The sequence below is a fragment of the Mobula hypostoma genome, chromosome 8 (assembly GCF_963921235.1).
Source record: "Mobula hypostoma chromosome 8, sMobHyp1.1, whole genome shotgun sequence".
NCBI lineage: Eukaryota > Metazoa > Chordata > Chondrichthyes > Myliobatiformes > Myliobatidae > Mobula > Mobula hypostoma.
Window position 1 is genome coordinate 153,310,777 of NC_086104.1, and position 13,477 is coordinate 153,324,253.

Consider the following 13,477-nt stretch of genomic DNA (forward strand, 5'->3'; position numbering starts at 1 on the left):
TGGAAAGCAGCATTAGGAAATGTATGATAATGCATTTTGGTAAAAGGAACAATAGTGCAGGCTATTATCTAAATGGGGAGAAGGTTCAAACATCAGTGATGCAAAGGGACTTAGGAGTCTTCATGCAAGACTCCCAGAAGGTTAATTTACAGGTTGAGTCTGTGGTAAAGAAAGCAAATGTAATGTTGCCATTTATTTCAAGGGAAATAGAAGATAAAAGCAAATAGAGGATGCTAAGGTTTTATAAGACACTAGTCAGGCTGCACTTGGAGTATTGTCAACAGTTTTGGGCCCCATATCTCAGAAAAGATCTATTGTCACTGAAGAGTCCAGAGGAGGTTCACAAGGATGATTCTGGCGATGAAGGGGTTAACATATGAGGAGCGTTTGGGAGCTTTGGGTCTGTATTCACTAGAATTTAGAAGAATGCGGGGGGATCTCATTGAAACTTACCAAATGTTGAAAGGACTAAATAAGGTGGATGCGGAGAGGATATTTCTTATGGTAGGGGTATCCAGAACTAGAGGGCACAGCCTCAAAATTAAGGGGTGACTTTTTAGAACAGATGTAAAGAGGAAGTTTGTTAGCCAGAGAGTGGTGAATCTGTAGAATGCTCTGCCACAGACTGAAGTGGAGGCCAAGTCCATGGGTATATTTAATGCAGAAGTTAATAGTTTCCTGATTGGTCAGGGGATCAAAGGATATGGTTAGAAGGAAGGTGTATGGGGTTGAGAGGAACCTAGGATCAGCTATGCTGGAATGGCAGGGCTGATTTGATGGGTTGAATGGCCTAATTCTGCTCCTATGTCTTATGGTCTTATGATACATCTGCTTCAGAGATCTTTGCCCACATCCTTTAGTGTTCCATTATTCTCCAATTGTTTCAACTTCAATCACCATGATAAACAATGAGCTGAAATCTGTCATACAACGCTCTCATTTCTGAGGTAGCCCAACACTTAAAGAAAAGGGTTACATTTTGATCTATCAGTCAACGAGAAGACATACCATTCAAAAATAGGAACTGCAGCATCACCTTCTAAGTGGAGAGGCTTTTGAGTTCCTGAGATCCCAAGAGCAACGCCATCTGGAGTGTAGCTGTCTGGCGCTTATGGTCAGTAATGGCGATAAGATCAAGGGGGAGGTTCTAGACAAAGACTGATACAACGAAGAGCTCAGCGGCGGAGCTGGTGGCAGATGATGACACATCACAACGGCAGTGAAGGCTGCAGCATTGAAGGGTCCCCAGCCGTCCTGCAATCCACCTTGTTCTTATCTCTTGGGTTACTTGTAACAGTGTCCAGGATAGTAAATGCCCCTAGAATGCAGGGCAATCCTATAGGACATAGGAAACCCCGGGCAATCATCTATTACATATTGCATATTTGCATACAACATGCCTAATTTTATCCAAAAAAATTGCATTTTTCACTGCATTGGTGGTGTTCATCTGAAAATTTGCTTGGGAATCTCCATATACAATAATGTGAGAACATGTAAGGATCATTGGGCAAGTATAGTGGCATCAAACAATTTATATGTTTTGATGTCATCTACAGAATTCTTCCTTGCAGCATAAGCCCTATCAAAGTCAAGCAGATTGTAACTGGATGGCTGAATGCTCTGTACATCAATATTACTTCCAAGGATCTCCACCTTGCATGTGCCTGTGCAGGAGAATCTGAGATGTCCATCTCATGAGACGGCACTATAGTGTAGTGGGTGGCGTAATGCTACTACAGCACCAGTGACCACCGATCAGGGGTCAATTTAATTCCCGCCATTGTCTGTAAGCAGTTTGCATATTCTCTGTGTGGCCACATTCCTCCCACATTCCAGATATGGGTTAGTGAGTTCTGGGCGTGCTATGTTGGTGCCAGAAGTGCTGGCAACTAAGCACACAAACGACATTTCACTGTGTTTCAATGTACATGTGACAAATAAAGCTAATCTTTTATCCATTAACTTCCAGACTGCATCTCCCCAAATCACACCTCTTGTGGTTTTCCCCTGTCACTCCCACTTCTGCCTCACCCATCCCCACTACAATATCCCCAAGCTTTCAATCACCCTTCCTCAGAGGCCAATTGAATTCTTTCATTAATGCTACCATAGCCGAGGAAGCAGAGGGAGGACGTCTCTGTGCTCAACACTGAGCCTCAGCTCTCATTTGTGAAAGAATTGTGTAGCCACAGGATCTACATAAAACTGTGTGAGGTCAGATTCCAGATTCAGATTCAGATTTCATGTTCATTATTTATCGTACGTACATGGAAACATACAGTGAAATACATCATTTGCGTCAACAACTAACACAACCTAAGGATGTGCCAGAGGCAGCCTGCAAGTGCCACTACACGTTCCAGTCCCACATAACACGCCCACAGTGCTCGGCAGGACAACACTGAACACAACAGAGACCTAAAGAAAGCACGGTTTTAACATAGAAAACCTACAGCACAATACAGGCCCTTCGGCCCACAAAGCTGTGCCGAACATGTCCTTACCTTAGAAATTAACTAGGATTACCCATAGCCCTATGGTTTTCTAAACTCCATGTACCTATCCAGAAGTCTCTTAAAAGACCCTGTCGTATCCATCTCCACCACTGTCACTGGCAGCCCATTCCACGCACTTACCACTCTTTGCGTAAAAAAACTTACCCCTGACATCTCCTCTGCACCTACTTCCAAGCACCTTAAAACTGTGCCCTCTCATGCTAGTCATTTCAGCCCTGGGAAAAAGCCTCTGACTACCCACATGATCCATGCCTCTTAGCATCTTGTACACCTCTATCAGGTCACCTCTCATCCTCCGTCACTCCACGGAGAAAAGGCTGAGTTCACTCAATCTATTCTCATAAGGCATGCTCCCCAATCCAGGCAACATCCTTGTAAATCTCCTCTGCACCCTTTCTATGGTTTCCACATCCTTCCTGTAGTGAGGTGACCAGAACTGAGCACAGTACTCCAAGTGGGGTCTGACCAGGATCCTATGTAGCTGTAACATTACCTCTCGGCTCCTAAATTCAATCCCATGATTGATGAAGGCCTCTATTTCATGCTCTCTATTTCAGTAAAATTGGCCTCAGTGATGCAGGTTATTTCTAATTCTTGCTTTCCTGTGATCCACAGCACCCTGGGGAAAGAGAAGCTGGAAAACTTTTTATGCTGTATTAAAGGGAACAATCATCTACCTGCTGAAGGTAATCTCTCAAATCAGGCCTTGAACAACTCTCAAACTGCTTTTCAGCCTGTAGCATTGATATTTCTGTTTTTGATATTCTAACTAAGTTCAATTCATAAACTCAAGATATCCTGCAGATGCTGGAAATCCAGAGCAACACACACACAATGCTGGAGGAACTCAGCAGGTCAGGCAGCATCTATGAAAATGAATAAACAGTTGATACTTCGGGCCAAGACTCTTCATCAGTACACACACTCAGAGGCCACTTTATTAGGTACACCTGTACACCTGGCCATTAATGCAAATATCTAATCAGCCAATCATGTGGCAGCAACTCAATGCATAAGAGCATGCAGACATGGTCAAGAGGTTCAGTTGTTGTTCAGACCAGACATCAGAATGTGGAAGAAATGTGATCTAAGTGACTTTGACCCTGGAATGAGTTGAGTGTTGAGTGTCTCAGAAACTGCTGATCTGCTGGGAACTTCATGCAAAACAGCCTTTAGTGTCTACAGCGAATGGTGCAAAACACAAAAAAAAATCCAGTGAACAGCAGTTCGGTGGGCAAAAAATGCTTTGCTAATAAGAGAGGTCAGAGGAGAACCAAACTGGTTCAAGCTGACAGAATGGGGATAATAACTCAAATAACCATGTGTTACAACAATGGTGTGCAGAAGAGCATCTCTGAATACATAATGCATCAAATATTGAAATGGATAGGCTACACCGTACCAGAATACCATAAACGTACACCCAGTGGCTACTTTATTAGGTGCAGGAGGCGTCTAATAAAGTGGCCACTGGGTATAAGTTCAATTCACCATTTACTCATAACTCAACTCATTTCTCCTCAGAGCTTCATCTATGGAATTCTTCATCTTCTCTCACCACATTCCGAAAGGAGGAGTAAAACTGCATTCAAAGTGTGATGGTTTGGAAAAGAGAAGTCTCCTTCTATTCTATTCAAAAAAACATGAAATACAGAATTCAATTGCAAGTTGTTAACATTTCTGAATTGTTAGATATGAATTATACCAAGTACATCCAAGTTTTCAGATTTAGTACTAGATCACTTCTGAGGCGACCTGACCAGTTCTGACTGCAAATCTCCTATGGGAAAAGAAATCAGCGTCGGTCAAATGACAGAGCAGAATTGATTGGCCAAATGGCCTAATTTTACCCCTATATCTTTAAAGTCATGGTAAAAATAACAAAATGGGAACACTGTCCCTCTATACCAGCTTTTCTTTCTACGAATCTACAAGGATATTAATAATCATTCCCTAACATACTCTATTATGTCAATGGGGCTTTGATCAGATTTTAACTGAGGTCTAATTACAACTTGGCAGACCCAGAAAGGCTGCAGATGCTGATGGTCTCAACCCAAAACATCAACTGTCCATTTCCCTGTATAGACTGATCCACCGTGTTCCTCCAGCATTTTGTGTGATGCTACAATTTGGCAGGGGTAGGTTTGCATCTGCTTTTAAGCCAATAGGTGCCACTTTAGCAATTCTAAAACCTTTAATGGGCGTAGGGAATGAGAACATTGAACTATCTGGCCAGTCATGAGCCCGATCAGACTGAATATGTTCGTCTCTAGTGGTCAAAGTTGGACATTTCCTATTTTTGCTGCCCTATGTGAAATACGGAGCCTTCGGTACTGGAGCATTCTGTTAGCACCACCTAGTGTCCTTTCATTGAACTACAGATAAAGAATGAAGAAAAATTTAGGAATATATTGTAACTCAGAAGCTCTTCAACAAATTTGAAGCCCAGGAATGGAAAAGCCTACAGAAAGTGGTCTGTGTAGCCCGGTCCATCACAAGCAAAGTCCTCCCCACCATTGAGCCCATTCTCATGGAGCGCTGCCACAAGAAAGCAACATCCCTCATCAAGGACGTCAGCCACCCAGGTCACACTCCCGTCACGCTACGACCATCGGGCAGGAGGTACAGATGTTTGGGTCCCACACCACTAGGTTCAGGAATAATTATTACCCTACAACCATCAACCTTCGGATAACTTCACTCACCTCATTCTGAACTGATTTCCCAACCTACAGACTCACCGTTAAGGACTTCACAACTCATGTTCTCAGTATTATTTATTTTGATTTGTGCCATGTGTCTTTTTTTGCACATTGGTTGTTTGTCAATCTTTTTTTATAAACTCTATTGTATTTCTTTATTTTCCTGTGAGTGCCTGCAAGAAAATGAATCTCAAGGTAGTATCTGATCACATATACGTACATTGATAATTAATTTACTTCGATTTTGATTGTACTAAATTTCACACAGTGTTGGATCATTGGGAAGTGCTGAACGACCTCTACCCTTCTTCCATTATTATTTTTAATTCAACAGTAAGTGCAATATATTTTAATATCATATGTCAGAAATGAAGCTGAATCAGTAGTAATATTTGTGGAGTTTTTAAACTGAACCAGATGGCATTCGGGAGATACGTACTATAGATCTTATACATGCTAAATCCCATGTTACTAACACAATTTTGTAGTCCACTTAAACTAATCTACAGTGAACATTGCAAAATAATAGAACAAAATAGTACTATTTTGAACCATATTTTCTCCAAGAGTTTTAATATACCTCCTTTTTCACAAGGGAATTTAAGCACCAAATAATTCTAAAACACTGAAACACAAAATCTGAAGGCATGGTCAATGAGATAATGATAAAGTTCAAAGTAAATTTATTATCAAAGTACATATATGTTACCACTTACTACCTTGGGATTCATTTTCTTGCAAGCATTTATAGTAAAAAAATACAATAGGATTTTACAAAAAAAAACTATAGATAAATAGACAAAGACCAATATGCAAAAGAAGACAAACTGTGCAAGTAAAATTATTATTGGAAACACTAGTTATAAAAAGTCCTTGAAAGTGAGCCTAGGTCATAGAATGAGTCAGAGTAGGGGTGACTGAAGTTATCGGTTCAGGAATCTGATGGTTGTAGGGTAATAGCTGTTCTTGAACCTGACTGTGTGAGACCTATGGCTTCTGCACCTCCTACCCAATAGTAGTAGTGAGAAGAGAGCATGGCCTGGATGGTAGCGATCCTTAATGATGGATGCTGCTTTCTTGTGGCAGCACTCCATTTAAATGTGTTCAATGGTGGGATGGGCTTTGCCTGTGATGAAGTAGTCTGTATCCACCAATCTATAGACCTTTCCATTCCTGGGCTTCAAACTTACTAACACTCATTACTGTAATTTTCTCAAGGACACTATGTGGTGCCTACAGAATGTTCCAGTTCTGAAGGCTATGTACTTCACAGTGGGCAGACCCTTCTCAGTCTGAAACTTTGACTCTTTGTTCCTCTCCATAGATGTTGCCTGAACAGGGGTTCCCAACCATTTTTGGGCCCCTAGTTGTGAATCCCTGCTCTAGAATAACAATAAATCTCACTGATCCAGTGGGGCAACCAGAGATCAAATAGAATCTGGCTACTCTGAAAGTATGTTGAGGAATGCCAGCTAACTCTAGAAAAGCTGTAAAATTAAACCAGTAAAGGAGATCCTGGGTTTTAAAGCTAATCCTTAAAACTACATCAACCCACATTGCAATATTTCTTTGTCAGTAAGTGTGAGTTGATAAAATCTAAAGTTGCATCTACCTTGGTTCTGTTGTCAAGGTGTTCTTATCTACTCTCAGTCCTAGTAACAACATGAAATGCATTATTACATTACTCTTGCCAGGATGAGTACAGGCCTGACAAGCAGTCATCAGAGGAGGCGATCAGCATTCACCACTCACTGGCAATCAAAGCTGCTGAATATAACAAGCGCCCTCATGTTTTCCGTCTGCAGACAGCTGACTGGCGAATCTTCCTGTTCCAGGCTCAGTAAGTATCATATCAGTTTTGCTGTGACAAAAATGCTGAGTGAATCCTAGTACCTTCGACACTCCTCTCCCAGAGTGCCTCTCAGTTATTATTAATTATTGTGGAAATAAACTCCAATAGGTCTAAGTATCCAAAGTGAATTCAAATGTGCAGCTTAATCGTTGAATAATTTTGGTTTCCGTGCTTAAATATTAGCTTTATTTGTTACATGTGACATCAAAATATCGAAACATACAGTGAAATGAAAAGGGATCTAATGCTTTCCCAATGTATATGATGAAATGTATATAGTGAAATATGTTGTTTACGTCAATGCCCAACGCGGTCTGAATATGTGCTGCGGGCAATCCACAAATGTTGCCACACCTCCAGCGCCGACATAGCATACCCACAATTAACTAATCTTTACTAACTGGTTCAAACTTCAAAGTAAATTTATTATCAAAGTACATATATGTATTTACATATACATTATGTTGGGTGGCATGGTAGCGTAATGGTTAGCACAATGATTTACAGTACAGGCGACCTGGGTTCAATTCCCGCCACTGCCTATTTGTACGTTCTCCCTGTGACAGCATGGGTTTCCTCCGGGTGCTCTGGTTTCCTCCCACAGTCCAAAGACTTACCGGTTGGTAGGTTAATTGGTCATTGAAAAATGTCCTGTGATTAGGCTATGATTAAATTAGGGGATTACTGAGTGACACAACTCGAAGGGCCAGAAGAGGCTATTCCACGCTGTATCTCAATAAAAAAAAATTAAAAGATACAACCCTGAGATTCATTTTCTTATGGACATTCACAATAAATAGAAAAATGCAATAACATCAATGAAAGATTGCACCCAACAGATGGATAGATGTGCAAAAGACAATAAATTGTGCAAATACAAAAGATATGTAGATAAAATGATAGATATATAGATAAATAACTAAGTAAATAAGCAAGCAATAAATGTTGAGAATATGAGATGAAGAATCTTTGGAAGTGGGTCCATAAGTTGTGGGAACAGTTCAGTGACGGGGTGAGTGAAGTTATCCCCTCTGATTCAAGAGCCTGATGGCCAAAGGGTAATAACAGCTCCTGAACCTGGTGGTAGCATTACCTACAGGTTAGTCTGTTACAGTAATTGGTCACATGGGTGTAATTGGGTGGTATAGGCTCATTGGGCCAGAAGGGCCTTTCACCGTACTGTATCTCTAAAACAAAGTGGGAGTAAATTGGAGCATCTGGAGGAATCCCACACAATCACAGGGAGAACGTACAAACTCCTTATAAACAGTGGTGGGAATTGAACAACTCTCTGGCACTGTAAGGCATTACAGTAGTTACTGTGCTGCCATACCACCCCCTTTATGAATCCCTATGACCAAGAAGGAGATCATTTTGACCCATCGAGTGATACTGTTCCACAACTTATTTTGTCCTGTAACCTATTCTCTCCACGTTCCCGTCATCTACTCCCAGGTTGTCAGAATCAGGTTTATTATCACTGGCATATGTCGTGAGACTTGTTGTTCTGTGGCAGCAGTACAGTGCCATACATAAGATGTACTATAATTCGGTTTCCTCCCACACTCCAACCAGTTGGTAGGTTAGTTGGTCACATGGGTGTAACTGGACTCATTGGGCCGGAACAGCCTGTTACTGTGCTGTACCTCTAATTTTTTTAAAAATAAAACGTTATAAGGATCTTCTGGACAAGTATGGGGTGTTGTACTTTTGTAAGTCAAATGTATCCCGAAAGTATACAGTAAATTGCTGGATCCTTGGGAGCAATGATGTACAGAGGATTCATGGAGTATAAATCCATAGTTTCCTGGAACTGGCAACGCAAATGGATATAGCGTACTGTATAGTTACCTTTATTTGTCGAGATACTAACTATATAAGTTGGCAAAATATGTTGCATCTATGTAAAACTTTTGTAGTATTGTGTGTAGCTCAGGTTTATGGTTACCAGCGACCGGGGTTGAATTCCTGCTGCTGTCCATAAGGAGTTTGTATGTTCTCCCCGTACCTATGTGGTTTTCCTCCAAGTGCTCCAGTTTCCTCCCACAGTCCAAAGACGTACTGGTTGGTAGGTTAATTGGTCATTGTAGATTGTCCTGTGATTAGGCTAGCATTGCTGGGCAGCGCAGCTTGAAACTATTTCGAGCTGTATCTCAATAAATAAGTTGTAGGAGGGATGTGGAAGGTCTAAGAAAGGTACACCAGGATGTTCATGGATTAGAGAGTATTAGCTATAAGGAGAGGTTAGACAAACTTGGATCGCTTTCTGTGGAGTGTAGGAGAAGGAGGGGTTATAAATATTTAAAATTATGGGAAAGTAGAGAGTAAGAGTCCTTTCCCTGGGTGGAAATGTCAGATACAGAAGAACATGGATTTAAGGTGAGAGGGGAAAAGTTTAAGGATATTTGCACTGAAGTATTTTATATAAAGAGTGGTGGGTGTCTGGAACATACTGCCAAGGGAAGTGGTGGAATCAGATATGATCGAAGCATTTAATTGTCACTTGGGTATGTGTAGACCCAAGGGATTGTCTTAAGTTAGCATCAAGGACGGCATAGATATTGTGGGCCGAAGGGCCTGTCCATGTGATGTACTGTTCTGTTCTTTCAAACTAATAAATTCCTCGGTTAGTCATGATGAATCAGTTTTCAGAACAAGTTTTATTTCTCAGTGAAATTAATAATCACTAAGAATTAATGAGTATTTCTTTAAATATTTTATCATTGTTTATAAACCACCAAAACTATTGATTTTATTTTCCAATTAACCTTAGCTATCTATCCTCATAACCATGAAACTCGGCTTTTCACAACTATAAATGTTAAAGTGTAGTTTTAGGCATGGGTGTGTTACTCTTAAGTTGAAGGTAAAATTCTATCTAACTGTGAGCACTTACTGTGAAATTATTCATTAATCATATTGCAAAATATTTGAAATAACAACCTCACTGGTTGATTCAAACACATTTTAGGAGATGATCCTGAATGCTTTCTATAAAACTAGTAATTCCATCACCCAGAGTTTACAGCAGGAGTTAATGCCTGGTAAGAGAAGAATTATGGAAACTATGAGTATTGATTTCCAGGGATGATATCAACGAGCATTTCCCATCTCTGGAAAACACAAGCCAGGGTGTTGTTCATTATGAACTCTATTATAATGCATAAGCACAATATTTCAAGACATGCTTGGAGCAAATTGTGGACGTTCTGAGTAAGTCGTACCACCAGATTTACAGTTTCCTTCAGGCCTGAAATTTACCTTGAAAGTGATTATATTTCAATTACTCAAAGTACTTCAATAATAACACTGCCTTTCTGTCGTCCCCAATAGAAGTGCCGAACAGATGTATTCCTGGATCACCCGCATCAATCTCGTGGCTGCTATCTTTTCCTCACCGCCATTCCCAGCAGCTATTGGATCAAAGAGGAAGTTCAGTCGTCCAATTTATCCAGCCACTGCCTCTAAACAGTCAGAGGTACAGTCCTGTGTGCATTGATATAATTCAGTTTTAGTGTATTATTACTACCAAAGTGTTTGTTTCCTAAGAAAATAGCAAAATATCAAAATATAGTTCTCTGAGATCTTGTAATAGCTGGTGGCAAAGTGGAGCTACTTCTCTACCAAAGGAGGTGTAAGGCGCTCCTTCCCTCCGCTAGCCTGCAGGTCACCCTTGGGCAAGGTGTAGCACCTGCTTAGCCTCCCCACTGATGAGGGTCATGTGAAGCCAGTGGAGCAGGTGGTGGATGGTCATATGAGCAGCTTGGTGCATATCACAAGTCCTGGTTATGCGACTATTAACGCAGGCAGACAATCAGTGAAGAGTATTGATAATGGTTGGGGTCACCTGTCTTCTAAAGACACTGTGCAAAAGAAGGCAATGGCAAACCACTTCTGTAGAAACATTTGCCAAGAACAATCTTGGTCATGGATAGAGAAAAGAATAAGCTGATAGAAGACCATGATGACAATGTGGCACATATTGAAGATGATGATTGGGTGACATTGCTCACAGACTCAAAAACGTTCACTTTCCCAACTTCCTTTAATTACCATACTCTCCATAAAATAAAATTACATATTCTGTGCTTTGGTTTTTCCATCTCTCTTATTTTCCGAAGCCTACAAGTTGCTTTTGATGCTTTCTATAAATTGGTATATCTTTGACCCTCAATTATTTATTTTAAGTTTGTCTCCTTTAGTTTGTTATTTATGTGTGATTCATCTGTAGATTTTATCCTTATCTTCATAATTATCATGTGCTATGCGTGTTACGTGCTTTACACCCTGGTTCGAAGAAACATTGTCCTGTTTCTATATACATTATATGGTTATATACATGTACATAGTTAGATGACAACTTTGACTTGACTTTAGGGGGGTGAAAGTTATACATAATGTTCTTGCCAATACTTACCCTCCAACCACAGTTAGTAAATAAAATGAATACCTTGTTTCTACTTATGGTTATTTGGATTTAAGATGATAAACTCACTACTTTGCATAATTCTTCTAAAAGAGATTAGCTTTATTTGTCACATGTACTGCTACTCTACTGTCCTAATGCTTCCATATCACTCTACTGCAACTTTGCTTAATTTTGTTTATGTTGTCAGGGTAGAGCTAGAGAAATCATGAGGAATTGCGTATTGCAGGGGTGAACACAATTCCAAGCAACCTCCATGTCATTGGGTTCCTAAAAAAATAGTGGTCTGTGTTGTTACGTGAAGTTGTGTCATTTTACACTTATGAAGAAATGCAAGTTGAATCAATTTTACATTTTGTGTTTTGTTACTTTTTCTTCTACAAATAAATTCTGTAAAGATAAAGTTTATTCGGATTCTCAAATTTTCAGCTAGTGACTTGTAAGAGCAAATTTCTGTTATTCAAGCAGGTATAACATGGGGGTTGCCCTTACTGGGATGATACAGAAGTCAGAATCCTCCAAACATCTATGTTTTTCTGCTTATAAAAATTGAAGATTACAAATCAGTTCAAGGACTCTGAAAGCTGAATTTTGTTCAAGTTCAAAGTACATTTTATTGTACACATAAATTATACAAACCTTGAGATTCTTCTGCTTAACAGAAGACAAGAAACCCAAAAGAACCCAACTACACCCAATGCAGAGAGAGTGAGAAAAAGAAAAAAAATCAGATCAAATCATGCAAACAATAAAGCAAGTGTCAGCATTCAGAACAAAATTGAGCCCATGAAACTGAAGCCAAGAGCAGGCAAAATGGGCCCATAGGCCATCACACAGAGGCCTGCAAAGCTCACAGTCACTAAGCCCACATTTTGTGTAGTATGAATGAGATGTACGTACATTAACAATAAATTTAATTTGATGGACTGAAGCAAAAATTAGAGGAACCCTTTTCTACTTTGATTACTCACTGCCCATTATGCCACTGGCATTTACGGCAGCAATGAAGGTCCTCCATTTCTGTCTGTCCATACTATCACACACGTATATAGAAGAATTCTTCATTGCTGTTTCTATAACAACCTTTTTTAACAGTCTGGGTTGTTAGCCCTGAGCTGAACTTGGAGGACCAGTGGACCACTTTAGTCTGGCCTCTACCCTTTGACTTGTTTTATATGAGTGACCCTACCAAGAGCCAAAGCACAAGTACCTCTCTCTAGCCGACATAGCTCTGTGAGTTGTTGAGACATGTAAGCCTCCAAACCCTACATAAAGGTTATGGTTCTCTTGGAGGTTCTACTTTGATTAGGGCAAATAAAAAAAAGAAAGATTCATATAATATCTTTCATGTTCTTTACAGAACATCCCTGAGCACTTTACTGTTAATGATGTATTATTGAAGAGTTGTTAAAGGGTAATCTACAAAAGACAACTCACAGCAAATTCCCAAAAATTAAAAAGTGGTAACTATTTACAAGGATGTTTCTGGGACTTCAGGACCTGAGTTACAGAGAAAACTTGAATAGGTTATGATTTTATTCCCTGGAGCATAGCAGGATGAGGGAAGATTAGATTGAAGTGCACAAAATTATGAGGGGGAAAGATAGGGTAAATGAAAGCAGGCTTTTTCCACTGGGGTAGGGTGAGACTAGAACTGGAGGTCATAGGTTAAGGGTGAAAGGTGAAATATTTAAGGGGAACTAGAGGGAGAAGCTTCTTCACTCAGAGGGCGGTGAGAGTGTGGGACAAGCTGCCAACATAAGTGGTGGATGCAGATTTAATTTCAACATTTAAAAGAAGTTTGGATAAGTACTTGGATGGGAGGGGTATGGAGGTCTGTGGTCTAAGTGCAGGTTGATGGGACAAGGCAGAGTAACAGTTTGGCATGGACTAGATGGGCCAAAGGGCCTGATTCTGTGCTGTAATGCTCCATGATTATGACTAAATAGTCTGTGTTGTCAGGTACAATAGCAAT

The 13,477-nt window shown here is 40.2% G+C and overlaps 1 protein-coding gene across 2 annotated transcripts in view; it reads left to right on the top strand.

Moving 5' to 3' along the window:
* Positions 1–13,477, top strand: part of LOC134351070 (PH and SEC7 domain-containing protein 2-like) — an 86,348-nt gene that overhangs the window by 61,313 nt on the left and 11,558 nt on the right. For both annotated transcript variants that reach the window (XM_063057110.1, XM_063057111.1), the window contains exons 12-14: positions 3,135–3,205; positions 6,919–7,064; positions 10,410–10,554. In XM_063057110.1, coding sequence (XP_062913180.1) covers positions 3,135–3,205; positions 6,919–7,064; positions 10,410–10,554 — 362 coding nt within the window. The remainder of the gene's footprint in view (positions 1–3,134; positions 3,206–6,918; positions 7,065–10,409; positions 10,555–13,477) is intronic.